At 38.8% G+C, this 14,916-nt stretch overlaps 1 protein-coding gene across 2 annotated transcripts; it reads right to left on the reverse strand.

The window, feature by feature from the left end:
- Positions 1-405: 405 nt before the first annotated feature.
- LOC127008606 (prohibitin-2-like) lies at positions 406-9,817 on the reverse strand. Of its 2 annotated transcripts, none has more exons than XM_050880824.1 (9): positions 9,651-9,817; positions 8,769-8,923; positions 6,117-6,237; positions 4,743-4,884; positions 3,783-3,866; positions 3,429-3,554; positions 2,627-2,734; positions 1,728-1,805; positions 406-939 (listed from the first exon to the last, which is right to left on the reverse strand). In XM_050880824.1, the coding sequence occupies exons 2-9, from the start codon at positions 8,893-8,895 to the stop codon at positions 832-834; spliced, it is 894 nt and encodes a 297-aa protein (XP_050736781.1). In that variant the 5' UTR covers positions 8,896-8,923; positions 9,651-9,817; the 3' UTR covers positions 406-831. The 2 variants fall into 2 exon arrangements, with proteins under 2 accessions (XP_050736781.1, XP_050736782.1); XM_050880825.1 differs by lacking the exon at positions 9,651-9,817 and adding an exon at positions 9,322-9,465.
- Between the last annotated feature and the right edge of the window lie 5,099 nt (positions 9,818-14,916).

Genomic DNA, 14,916 nt, shown 5'->3' on the forward strand with positions numbered 1-14,916 from the left:
CATAATAAAAGAATCATAGAAGCCAAAAATATCACCAAGATAATAATTTATATTCAATACTTACCCACACTTTACATAAATAGAAATACACACAAAAATAAAGCAGAACTGACTGATTAGTTGGCAAAATACATAATAAAAAAATCATAGAAACCCAAAAATTCATGTTCAAGATAAATTCACTAATATTCATAGTAAGATAAACACACAAGAAAAAGAATATGCTAAACTGAGCTCATATCAATACTCACCTTCAGTCATTTTCATACTATTAGCGTCGTGACACCAATGGTTGCAGATGTTAAGAAAAATCAAGACTTCAGAAAAAGAGAAAAGTCAACAGTAGGAAGACAAAAGGTGCCCAGTGAAATGGAACACAACACTTGGTCAATCAAATACTACAAGAATATTTACAAGTTTCATTGACCAAACAAATTCTGTACATAGTGGCATATAAACTAATAATTCTGCTAAACATTGGAATAGTGCTAAGGGGTAACTGAATAGACTGGGGGAAAGGAAGCAGAAACATTAATTAACATGACCCAAAACGAACATATTGACGGGGAAACCTGAGTGACCTGAGGCTAGTGTCAAGGGGAATCATCCTACACTAACAGATGGCAATCACTCTGCCCTACATAAACAATAATACATGTCAAGAATAATAGTAGTGATAACAAAGAAAAACTAAAAAAACTTACAAAACACTAAAGTAACCAACCACTTGACGTCATGCGAGTGGTCTGCAAGGAGCTGGAGGTGAGGGTAGTGACTTGCTCTCATTCTCTCTCTCTCTCTCTCGCTCTATCTCGCGTTCTTGTTCCCGCCTTACTTGCCCGGCTTGAGCTTGGTGGTGTTGGCATCGAATGCATTGTCATTGATGTTGAGCATGAGGGTGTCGGCTCCCAGGTACACACGGTTCTGGGCCTGAGACATCTGTGGGAGGGAAGGAAGGGTTGGTCTTAGCTTGGCTACTATCAAGTGGAGATCTATGGAAGGGAATGTGAAGGTTGCTGTGAGCTTGGTGACTATGGAGTGGTGATATGTGTGAGGGAATGTGAAGGTTGCTGTGAGCTTGGTGACAATGGAGTGGTGATATGTGTGAGGGAATGTGAAGGTTGCTGTGAGCTTGGTGACAATGGAGTGGTGATATGTGTGAGGGAATGTGAAGGTTGCTGTGAGTTTGGTGACTATGGAGTGGTGATATGTGTGAGGGAATGTGAAGGTTGCTGTGAGCTTGGTGACTATGGAGTGTTATTGTCTGGGTGAGGAGTAGGCAAGGTCATTATACTTCACACAAGGCTGACTTCTGTGTGTATGTAGTATTGGTGGCCCCATGACAGCTAAAGTATGTGTGATATAATGAAGAGCAAAAAAATTGGCATAAAACATGATAAGATAGTAAAATATGGTAAATAAGATGACACTAACACAAATAAAAATCATAACCTAAATCTTTTTCATAGGTTGAAGGTAGCAAATGTATCAATAAATATACACCTCATATCTAATGTGCAAATGTATAGACAACAAACATGACAGATAGAACACAATGTAAGAGGACAAAAATATAAATAGGATAAAATTAATCATCTCACTGAAAACATAGGCTCAGAAAGTCACTTCAAAACTATGTCAACAAAAGTTTATAAAATATCACTCTTCAGACTTTTGCAACAGTTCCAATTCCAGCTACAAGGAAAAGAGATGACCGTGGTACTTACCGTCCTGCCAATGTTAACAGCAGCCTTGATCTTGCGCAGTTTGAGGTAGCCAGGGTTGAGGCTCAGAGCTTTACCAAGGTGCTGCGGAGTTAAGGAAAACACACACCAACAACAATGAATCACTGTTGTCATCCCCAATAAATAGATAGAGATTAGATCACCAATTAAAATGGGCAACAGCAAAGCAATGGATAAGGTATAAATAAAAAGATATACCAATGTTAGGAAAGGAATATATAAGAACTTGTGAGATCAATGAGACACACTTCACCCCAAGCCAAATGCATCTAAACAAAGCAAACAGGGCAATGAATAAAGAGAGTATAAAAGGATAAACACTATAGCAAGAAATGACATGTATAAAATATGTAGGCAGAAGAACCTTAGGGATTTCATGCTCCAGCCAAACCCACAAGCAACATTCAACACAAAACACACAGCAGAGCAAGACCTGGAATAAATGAAAGGATAAACAGCATATCAAGAAAAGGGTATAGGATTAGATACACAAAAAAGCAAGAAATTAAATAAATAAAAAGATCAACACTAGGTATCAAGGTATAAATAAACAGAGGAAGAAAAGATTAAACACTTTCGCTGCAACAGAAAAAGTATCACACTCACAAAACAGACAGCAAGGGTTGTATAAGAGGATATAAGGGTAAAGAAATAAATACACAGAAGAACAAGAAATGAAATATGTAAAAAGATATACACAAGGTATCAAGGTATATATAGAGAAAAAAAAATCAAACACAAAAAAGTAACACCAACACACAACAGAAAAATAGAAACGGATTGCATGAGACAAAAATATTCAACGCATTCCCTACCACAAAAAGTATCACCAACACAAAACACACAACAGAACCGTAGACAAAGAGTGCATAAAAGGATATCAGAGTGGCTGCCTCGGCTTCACCCTCCGCCTGTACGATCTTCTGCTGCCTCTCCTGCCGGGCGCGCTCCACCACGAAGGACGCCCGCTGAGCCTCTTGCTGCGCCACCTGCAACACAGCACGACACAGCACGGCATCAGTCACCAAGGAAGGGTAATTGAAGGTGAGTATAGATGCCAGGGAAGACACAAATGTTTTTTTTTACAGCAATGGAAGAAGCTCAAGGGCAACACAAGTAGAAAACAAAGAGTCCACTAAGTGCTATAGAGATTAAACAGGTGAGAGAAGAGATAACTATGCTTTTATTATCTTTTTACAGAAACAGAAGCACCTCAATTCACTCTTATTATTATTATTAGTAGTAGTAGTACTGTTATTATTATGAGACAAAACAGGTAGAGATAAAGGAGTGCAGACACTATAAGGTGCCTGTTCAGTAGCCCCAAAATACCCGATATGCAAAGAAAGATAAACTGAATGTGAAAACGATGAGAAAAGAAGAAAGAGGACAAAAGAATATAGAAGATTATGGAATTGGAGGAACAGAGGGGTACCAGTAACAAAGAAGAAATGGTGGCAGATGAGATTAAACAGGCTGGGGAAGAGATAGCTATACTTTTTTTCTTATTTTTAACAGCAATAGAAGCAGCTTAAAGGCAACAAAAATAAAAGATGAGATTATCCTTTTTTTCAGCAATGGAAGCATGCACTGGTAATCAAATTGGAGCTGATCATCTTCTGCTGATCATTTTATAGGCGACACAACCCATCCACCGGTCACGTAATAAGCGCCAGAACCCACCTGCTTGGACTCAACAGCCGAGGCGTACTCCCGGCCGAAGCTCAGCTCTGTGATGGACACGTCGTCGAGGATGATGTTGAAGTCCTGTGCCCGCTGAGTGAGGTCCCGTCGGATCATGAGGGAGACCTGTCGAGGAATGGGTGAGAATGGGTGAAAACAGGTGAAGACTAGTTCATGTGTGTGTTCTTCAAAGTGAAAAGCGACTTTGTATTTGGTGTACCGAGGGTCGCTTTTCCCTTGCAACTTTTATCTTGTTTTCCCTGGGATGTGTTGCTTGACTCTCTTAGTGGAAACACGGAAAAAATGTCTTTGTCCCTTATGCCCCTTCTCCTCTGGCCACTCCTCCAGACTTACCTCCTGACGCATGGTGATCAGCTGAGCGGCGTTGAATTTGGCAACCACAGACTTAAGGACCTCATTGATGATAGATGGCAGCACCTGTAATGGAGGTGAACACAGTGATTAGTGAAGTGTTCCTTGAGTCAAACAGAGCATGAGAGTATAAATATAACACTAATAGTCAAGTGAACAGACATACTCATTTAAAAAAAAAACCATGAATGGAACATAAAATAAGAGAATCATACAACACAACAATAAATAAGGATAACATGGTAAGAAAAATGGGCTGCACACTCTGGAGAGGTTCAAGACTTGTTTGGGAGCCGAGTCAACAAACCAAGAAATGAATGTGGATTTGAGATACAAGCCTGTGAGATGTGAAGCATTGCTAACAACAATCAGAACAATGATGATGATGCCTGTAAATGAGCAGGAAATTCAATACATAAAGAAAAAGGAGAATGACGCAAAATACAGCTGAATAACAGAAATTCATTGGATTCAGAAAGGGATTAATTGTTTGACTGCTTGGGGTGAACATGTGTACTCATATAAAGAAAACTGAAATGGAACAAAAAATACAGGAATCATACAACAAAACATTATAATAAATCTGGATAGCAGGTAAGAGAAATGGATGAAGAGACACACTTAACCCAATCACTACAGATATATAACAAGATGCTGCCACTTCAAAAAAGGGAAATAACAGCAACTCAACTCAGAATATGACGTCCTTAACCCGCCAGCAGCGACGGGCCAAATTTGTGGCTTTACCGTGTAGCAGCAACGGGCCAAATTTGTGCCATGATATAAACCCCCCAAAATAGATGATACATAATCTGATCACAAATTCTTTGATATATATTATTAAATGGTTTGTGTGAGGGGTGATTTTTTCTCATTTCTCTAGCTTGGAGGGACCATTAAGAAACATGATCCCTGCTGCTACTGGGTTAAGACTGGCTGTACCTTCTCATCAAAGTCGAGGCCGAGCGTCTGGTGTATGAGGGGAATGGCGGAGCTGATGGGCCTGGACAGCACTCGCAGGGATATGTTCACCATCTGCAGGTCTTTGCTGCCGGTGGGGGAGGTGATCTTCCTTGGTCGGGCCCTGAAAAGAGTCGTCCCAGTCATGTGAATTGATGAAGAAGAATGTGAGGATAAAGAAGGGGAATAGATTCACAGCCCTTACTATGGAGCAGTGAGTAGCAAGCTTTTTTTTCCATTATTGTTTAGGGATGTACTGATACCAAAATTTTGACCGATACCGATACCCTAATATTTGACCGATACCAATACCGATACCTGTGCATTAATTTTTTTATACAACAATTCCAGCAGCTAAAAGGCAATATCAAATGTTAAGAAAAAAAAAAACACTACTCGTTTTTCCACCAGAGAAGGGAAGAAAAAAAAAAAAGTAACCAGTGGCGGCCTGAAAAAAGGTGTCCATAGATCCGTAGCCAGACGTGCTGACCACTGCACCACGGAAACGCATATTAACCCTATACGGCGCAGTGAGGCAGCAGTGCATGGTTAACCCAAGTGTTAACATCCACCCCCATGAGTTTCGACAAGGGGTGAGGGAGGAGGCACCTTGTGAGGTCTAGTTGCCTCAGCAAGGTTAGCTTTACTTAATTGCCGTACATTTAGGCAGCCCTGGCAGCATACCCCGTTGCTGGGCGACCGTCTGACTGACTGAGGCTGGTAAATGAGGCGAGTGAAGGGGTTCTGCCAATCCCACGCCGAAGCTACTAAACCTGTATTGTACGTGTCCGCGGTACCAAAGGCTATACTGTATACCAAGTATTATATACTTGTATTCAAAGTAATATGAATCTTATCGTTCAAAGTGATGAAAATTAAATCGCGGGAAATTCCAAACTATGTAGTATCATGATACTGGATAATTACACTTTTCTAATATTTTTTCAACAAATTAGAAAATCCAATTTCTGTTGAACAGAATTATTTGCAATGAGTGACATGTGACGTACAAAACTCCTTCAAGTATCTTAAGTATCGGCAGAAAATCAGCCGATACCGATACTCTTAAAATGTGCCGATACCACCGATACCGATACATCGGTTCATCCCTATTATTGTTTCCCTTTTTTTTGCCCTTAAACTGTTTCCTGTACTGTAAAAAGAAAAAATATGTATATACTAATAGGTGAAAAATAAAGTTAAAAAGGCAACTTCCTAGAATTACACATTTTAAAGAGGGTAAAAAGATTAGATGGATGAGATGATCAGAGAAAAAGTAAAAGGAAAAGGAAAACAAGGGGTAAGGCATATTCATTCTTGGACAAAACCAGAGAATAATATAATACAAATAGCTACCTGATGTCATAGATGACAGGGTACTGGAACCAGGGAATCCTGAAGTGCAGGCCCTCAGAATAGATGTCTGGCTGAACACCACCAATACGGCTGAAGATGATGGCACGCTGACCACCATCCACTGAAAGGAGGAAGGAGTCTGGATTTGGGTTCCAAAGGGTGGGAAAATTTCCTGAAAATATAAATTTTCCAAGGAAAGTTTCCAGGAATTTTCGGGGCCCGGGAATTTGGAGAATTTTCAAAATTTTCAAAATTTTCACACGTGAATTTATATTAATAAACAAACCAACTTTGGTTAATAGAACTATTAATTAAAAAGTTTTAAGCAACAAAAGCTATTTCCAATAGGTAAGGTTAGGTTTAAGGAACTTTCAAACACATGATATCCAGACACCTATAGCATAAATTAACAAAGAAAGCCTTCACTTTGTTAGAGAGAAAGTCTAATTAGTAAGGAAGAATAGATGATTTTTCTGACTCAAGACATGGTAGCTTTTTGTGGTTTTGTTAGGATAGGTTAAGTTTAGGGTATCTTCCAACACATGATAGCCAGCAACTTATGGGATAAATCACCAAAGAATGACCTCACTTTGTTGTATAGAGTCTCATTCATTAGTAAGGAAGCATATATGAATTTTCTGAGTCAAGACCTATCGTAACTTTTTGGGGTTTTGTTAGGTTAGGTTAAGTTTGGGGTATCTTCAAACACATGATTGCCAGCACCTTATGGTATAAATCAACAAAAAATGACCTCACTTTATTGTATAGAAAGCCTCATTAGTAAAGGAGCATGTATGAATTTTCTGAGTCAAGACCTATAGTAACTGTTTGGGGTTTTGTTAGGTTAGTTTAGGGTATCTTCAAACACATGATTGCCAGCATGTTATAGTATAAATCAGCAAAGAATGACCTCGCTTTGTTGTGTAGAAAGTCTCATTAGTAAAGAAACATACATATATGAATTTTCTGAGTCAAGAAAGACCTACAGTAACTGTTTGGGGTTTGTTAGGTTAGGTTAGGGTATCTTCAAACACATAATAGCCAGCACCTTATGGTATAAATCAACAAAGAATGACCTCACTCTGTTGTATAGAAAGTCTCATTAGTAAGGAAGCATATATGAATTTTCTGAGTCAAGATCTATAGTAACCATTTGGGGTTTTGTTAGGTTAGGTTAAGTTTAGGGTATCTTCAGACACATGATAGGCAGCATCTTAAGGTATAAATCAACAAAGAATAACCTCACTTTGTTGTATATAAAGTCTCATTAGTAAGGAAGCATATATGAATTTTCAGAGTCAAGACCTATAGTGACTGTTTGGGGTTTTGTTAGGTTAGGTCGTTAAGTTTAGGGTCTCTTCAAACACATGATAGCCAGCACCTTATGGTGTAAATCAACAAAGAATGACCTCACTTTGTTGTATGGAAAGTCTCATTAGTAAGGAAGAATATATAATTTTTTTGAGTCAAGACCTATAGTGACTGTTTGGAGTTTTGTAAGGTTAGGTTAAATTTAGGGTATCTTCAAACACATGATAATCAGCACCTTATGGTATAAATCAACAAGGAATGACTCACTTTGTTGTATAGAAAGTCTCATTAGTAAGGAAGTGTATATGAATTATCTGTCAAAATCTATGTGACTTTGAGATTCTGTTAGCTTTGGTTTGGTTAACCAGAGGGCAGCATGTGCCTCAATAGGCATCACTTAAGAAATCCTACCTGCGCTGCCACCAGGCTAAGGGACATTCACTAACAGCCCCTTAAAACTTGAGTCTAAAGAGGCAACAATAACCTAAGCCTCAAATAAAAGCCCAAAGGCACCAAAGGCAAACTTGTAAATTTCTCTCAATTCTCAAAGTCCTCAAAAATTCCTGAAAATTCCCATGGAAAGTTTTCTAGTTCAAAATTCCCAAGAATTTTACAACCCTAGTCTGGATTAGTGATGAAGTGAAGGTGAAAAAAAAAAAAAATGGCAGATGAAAGACAAATATTTTACCAAACCATTTGAGGGAGTACAAGTATGCAAAGTATGTATACAGAGCTCATTATACACAAACAAGTGACCCATGAGAGAAGTGTGTGCTTTGATGATTGAATGAATGAGTTGCTGGGTGACTGGCTGAATGGCAAGCTGGTACTCAGGGGCTGGCTGAGTAACTAGAGAAATTTGTAGATGACTAGTGAATGGTGTGTCTATTGGGGTGATAAAGATCAGTACAAAACTTAAATAAAACTTTAGGTGAAGAGCTGAATTACTGATTATAAATTAGTAATTAATACTATGAGAGAATCAACATTATAATACTTTGAACAACTTCATCAACTGAGCAATTATGGCAAAGATAAAAAAAAAAGATCTTTGATTATCAACTCAAATAAAAACTCAAGAGAAACTGAATAAAACTTGGCAATCAATACTAAGAAAATGAGCATTACAAAACTTTAAGCAGCCTCACTAACTGCTCAATTATGCCTTGCTTTTTTTATTTCCTCTTATTTTTCCCCTTCAACTTCCTCTGTTTTTTTCACAACAAAGGAGACAGCTCAAGGGCACAAAAAAAGGAAACAATAATAAAACAAGCCCGCTACACACTACTCTTGTAAAAAAAGATAAATAAAATCACATCTCATCCTACATCAAGGCCCCACCTGTGTACATGGACTGGCTGATGCCATATGCTGCAGCCCCGGCCACTGCCAGCACCTTCAGGCCAGTGCCCATGCCTCGGGGCCCCTTGCCCAGCCGGCCCAACAGATCATTCAACTTGTCCGCCATGTCTCAGCTGCTAGGGGTCTCTGGAAGGCTGGAAATAAAGGGGGAGTGTCAGTAACCATAGTTGATATATCATACTATTCCTTTATCCTCTTTTAACCTCTCTGGTTACGTTTCTTCTTGTCATGATATTCTTGATTAATCTTATGATAATAATAATAACGATAATAATAATATTAATGATAATAATAACAATAATAATAATTTCATTTTCCCCTGAGGCATATAGAACAATAGCATACATAAAATATATATAACCAAAAGGAGTGCAGATATACAGTGCTGCACTCAGGCATTATTCCAAAAGTACACCCTTCTCACTGTGAAGGACACTTTTGAGCTATATACATGAAGTAAGTAGCTACTTAAAGCACATACAACACACTGCCATGTTGCTTTCTGTCTTAAATCACTTGTCTGGTAAGGTACCGTAAGGTAAAGCTGGGGGCATACGCTGTAGCAGCTTCTGGAATACCGACGTTACACCCTTGCGTAAGCCTTGGCAACAGAAGCCGGGCCGCGAAAATGTTAATGAATAGGGATGACACGGCGCCAGAAACACCCATGCCCTCTGAAAACACACTCAGGACCGGAAGAAAAAAAAACCTGTCGCCATTAAACCCAAAACAGCGAGCCACGAGTTAAACCCCTCCCAGCAATGCCAACCCACCATGCCCCCAGCGACACACGTGCAGCACAGCGTTATGGCGTTGTATCATGAGACCTTAACTATACCAAAACATGCCAACACCCATTACCTTTATTTAGGGGAAGACACGCTCAGGAACACGGGAGGGCGAGGGAGTAAAAAGGAATAATGTAGGAAGGTCGAGGAGAGATACAAGCCGCCTCCCGCACATGTAAACAAGGCATGGGCAGTCTCGTCTCATGGCTTACTTCATTATTATCGCTATTTTAGACATATTAAGAAAACTAAACACAAAGATATCATGATCAGGTAGTACTAGTTCTTTTCTGATGTCTTTATTTGGATTTTCTGGTCGGTATGCGTAAGGGGAAGGTATAATATGAGGACAGTCCCGGGTCTTGTATTAGCCATGGTGGTCTGCAGCCGGCTGATGTAACTTACAGGATGGTTCTATTCTTAGGGGTAATTTCTTTTGTAATGACAGTTTTAAAGAGAAATATACGATACTGCTGATATTTATTACCCATGAACATTTTTTAGTTAGGCATCTTTTTCCTATTTTCCCATTTGTGCCATATGTTCTACTCTATGCTGCCATTTCTACGATACCTTTTCTTTTTCTCCTCTTTTATTTGTGCCATTATTACCTGCTATTCTCTTTCTGCCTCTCTTTATCTATCTACCGATCTGTTCCCCTGAGAGATATTGAAAGCCGAGCACTAACTTCCATCTCCCTGTTGACTTCCATAGCATTTTTTCCCCTATACTACTTGTTTGCGAGCGAAATAAATAAACTTCTTTTCTTCCATGAACATTGCTATCTCTAATTTCTTTTATTATTAACAGAACGAGGCAGAATATATAGCGAAAGACACTTGGTACAATCTCTTCAGTGACCACCATGGCGTCCTGGGCATCCAAAAGACAGGTAAGCATAAACAAGGTTGTTGTGAAATGACGTAAGGCTTTTAAACATGACAAATAATTCAACGCTTACAGTTCACTACCTACAATTAACCTTCACCTCATCATCATCATATTCAGCTATTACTATTATTACTATTACTGCTATTATACGTACATATACTACTATCATAAAAGCGTAGGCCTCAAATTTTATTCCTGCCCCCCCTCCCCCAAACGATATGTCTCTCTCGCTCTTATCTTTCCTACATGTTATTCTTTTATAGTCCACTTAAGAACAAAGCCCTTTCCAAACGTTCTCCACATCTCTGTTGATATTACGTACTCCATCCTGCTTTTGCAAATATTTTACTTTCATAGTTCGATTTTTGTTGTGGGCAAACCTATTTACGCACATGGGATAGCCTCTAATAATAATGTAGAGGTTTCATTTAGGTTTAAGACTTATAGTTCAAGATAAATTCAGTCCATCTTTTTATAATTTTCCACAGTTCATCCACATACGTTTTATATTTCCTTTTTCCTCTAGTTGGTTCGGCCGCTGACACACACGAAAAAGGGCAAGCTATATAATGGACTGGTTGACGGTCGATTTTTTTTTCAGTAAACATTTTATTAGGGGTGACATATGCATTGAATTGTTATATATTAGTACACAGCATCATGAAGCCATAATTATCGGTGTTACTGTCAATAAGCGTGTAATACTTGTTAATCACCGTACGTAGGCTGCGCAGAGGCGTAGGTCAACATTCTCAGACGCTTCCGCCTCTCACATCAGTTATTTTCAAAGGCTAAAAGGAACTCAGTCGGGTTCTAATGGGTGTTTTTTAGGTTCGTGATACAGAAGAAGGGTTTGCCTACCACCAGGATCATAAAACTACCCCTGAAAATGCTCAAAACTCCTACAAAAGCCTTGTCAAATATTTGTGCTTGAGCGACGAAATGAATAAGAATATGACCTTTATAATGGACCCATCTCTTCTTTTTTTTTTTTCTTATGTGCTGCCTGAAGCGCCGGTAGGCTTTCTTGAGGGGCCATGTTGGACGGTCCCACCCCGTTAGTCGCGCAGGCTAATTTTATTCATAATGGCTGCCGTGATGTTTTATTCCTGCTCCTCTTCCTTTTCTTGATCACGCGTGTATCGAGGCTCTTCTGTCAAAATGCATTTTTTTTCGTCATATTTGTTAATCCCTGCAAACTCTTTCATATACAGCAGACTCTACTGCTGCTGCTCTTGAGGAGATCTCCCCCCAGGCTACTAATGATTCACGGTTTGTTATTCACACAGGTACGAACGACGTCACCACGACCCGGTCTGAGGAACTCCTGGACTAAATCCCCTAACATTTTTTTTTTTTTCTACCCTTACCACGGACTTAGCGAGAGCGACTTTTCAGTAAGGCCTTCAGCCTAACAACCCGCAGCACAGACTTTGTGGGAGCTTGACGTGGGTTCTAAACGCATGGGACAACAATTATGGGACAAAAACTCTTCTTCCACAAGGGACGGATTGCACCTTTCTCCAGCAGAGGCAGACTCGGAAGGTCCTCAAAAGCAGTGCACGAGTCGAGAGCAAAAAAGAGTCAAAACCGAGTCACCCCACGTCCCCCAATAATAGCACGCCGTGCAGTGATCGTGCACCATAACCCACCCATAACCGTGATCCTACCACCTCCCCCACCCAACTTAGTAACCCTTTCAATCACTTAAACATTGCGCGTAGCCTAAGAAACAAATTTGATGAACTGAGATATGAGAATTCTGACGAAAATTTTGACATAAAACATTTATCGACACCACATATAGATTCACAATACGATTTTGCATGATATGAGATTCAACATACAACAAGATCAACTCTTCAACAAAGATCAGATCAGCGAAGTCGTACTTTATGTCAAGCGCCTTTATTAAACAAAACAAAACCCGGAAACACTGATGCTGAACATTAAAGTAAAACAGGTAAACATTTGCAAAAGTCAATTTAAATATATCAAACAATCATCAATGACCCGGGCAATCACTGATACAGACCTCCAGGCAATACACATACTTAAGCGCGAGTCTTAATAACAGCGACTAATCATATTAAGGAGCTTTAAGATCCCCATATCGACTGGGGCGACACTATCCATTGGAAGACACAGTCAAGTAAAGAAATCAATTTCTAAGAGAAATTATCTCTAAGCCAAAATCTAAGCCAAACAATTTTGAACCAACTCGACAAAATCCATACTATAACGGCCGAATAACGTGGTAGTGTACTAACCGTCAGGAGATTACCTCACCAATCTTCGCGCGATCCATATAAAATCAATTGTTGCTGATCATCAAAGATGAAGTCCCAATCAGCTGAAAAAGAAAAAAAAAAGTGAATTTCAAAAAAAACACAATAATAAAACTATCAAATAACAAACACAAGGAAATCAATGAAACCTGCAGCAAAAGCAAACTTAAGCCAGCAGAACATCACACACAACTTGAGCAACGAATGGACAAAATTCGAAAGTGAATAAAGCAAATTTATTCTAATAAATTTAACCGTAAACAAAAAGTGTTAATTAAAAAATCAAAGAACAAAAAAAAAGAAAAGAATGAAAAAAGAAAGAACAAAGCAAGCCCCAAAAAACGAGTAGAAGACTAATAAGGCGTAGAAAAGAAAATATTGTCAGCCAACTGTAAAATAATGTAAAATTTCTTCAGTTACATAAAACTAAAATAATCAAAAAATCTAAAATCAAACATAAACAAACAGCGAAAGCAAAACAGTGTAATTGCGGACAACAACCAAGCGACGGTGCACTAGTGACTGACAGCCAACACAGGCGCAAACAGCCTCTCCAAACCACCTCTTTTCCACCTTACTTTAATAATTCGGCTCTCCTCTGCCCACCTTCACCAGTATTATTGTAAATCTCGAGCATGCATTGCCTAATTTTGAAGTCCTGGACAACCTAAAATCCAAAGCTCTCAATTCAAAAAAAACAAAATACTCCTCCTGAAAAAATATATATATATCTACTCTCTCTCTGTGAAACAAACATCTCCTCCTACTCAACCTCATTCAATATGTCCTTGCGAAAAGAGTACAACAAGGCATCGTCAAGAGAAAGGAAACCTAACAGTCCATTTTGATTTTCAAAAACTTGAGGGCATAATTAGAGACAAATTAGTAAAGTTACCTTGAAAGTTAAATTGTGAGTTAGCTTGATAATTAGAGAAACAAATGGAAGTAAAGAAGCCACTCATTGATTGGGGACTCTGCTTATCTGTTTCACCTCTTCACTGTTTATCACACACTGTTTATTAACTATAGACCCTTCTTAGTTCTTCTAACATTTGATAAAGTCCATCATATCTTATTGCATTAAATAAATGGCACGTATTAAAGTCAAGATCACCAATACGGCATGATAACCAATTTAACATGATGAAAGAGTAGTGATAAAAATCTTTAATGATTATGGATGCGCCCTCCAGAGTGGGCGCAACAGGAGTTCGGACAGTGGCCTGAAAGATCACTAATTTTAGTGGGCATTTGACGATGTTAACTCAGTCCTGGCGATTCTCAATTGTATTATCTTCAAATTCGTGGGCGTTTCAAGATTTTGCCACCGGTTCTTTACCCAACGACACAAGATGTGCGACACAAGATTTACTGCAAAAGATTGCAGTACGAATAGATGATTAATATCCAAAATTTAGCCCTTTAGCAAATTTCAACTGCGAGATTAAACAAGACAATTTGAAAGGCGTACAAGAAGAAGTTGCGAACTTAAAAAACAAGTTGATATGAAACAAAGTCCAAACACAAAATAACGGCAAATAAAAAGAAAAATGCATTGACCGAGCGAAAAAAAACGTCGAATTCAAGAAAAGAAATACTCCAAAGAACAATATTATTCAGAATAAAGACCAAATATAAAGAGAATGCATGCTCCCAGAATCTTCCTATTGGATTACCTAATTGAGGTACCGTTCTCCTAGTGCAGATGTCTCTAGAACCCAGTGCGGTATGCCCCTTGGGCACCGCAATCCAATCCATGAAGACCCAACCCATACGAAAAAGGTGTTCTATCTGGCATCCGAAAATGATCCTTCGTCGCGCAACAATCAAAGCGATCTATGTTTTTTACCACTTGAGTGCGACTCTGAATTAGATGCGTCAACTTGGAAAACATGATCGATGTTTAGAAAATGACGAGGACGAATGTAGACAGATCAACATTGTTTAGAATCGATGACAGACTGCCAAATGAAACTCAGTAACTAAAACCAAGATGTAGACAAGTAAATTCAGACAGCAATCAAATTTTTCTTCACCAACGTTAGAAAAGTGCGATGGGACTTTATTCCAACAACATCTGGTAGAGTGATAAACGATTGACTCTTTAAAAACAATATTACAACCACTTCTCCTTCAAATAATATCAATCTAAGGATCTAA

This window comes from Eriocheir sinensis, chromosome 38 (assembly GCF_024679095.1).
Source record: "Eriocheir sinensis breed Jianghai 21 chromosome 38, ASM2467909v1, whole genome shotgun sequence".
NCBI lineage: Eukaryota > Metazoa > Arthropoda > Malacostraca > Decapoda > Varunidae > Eriocheir > Eriocheir sinensis.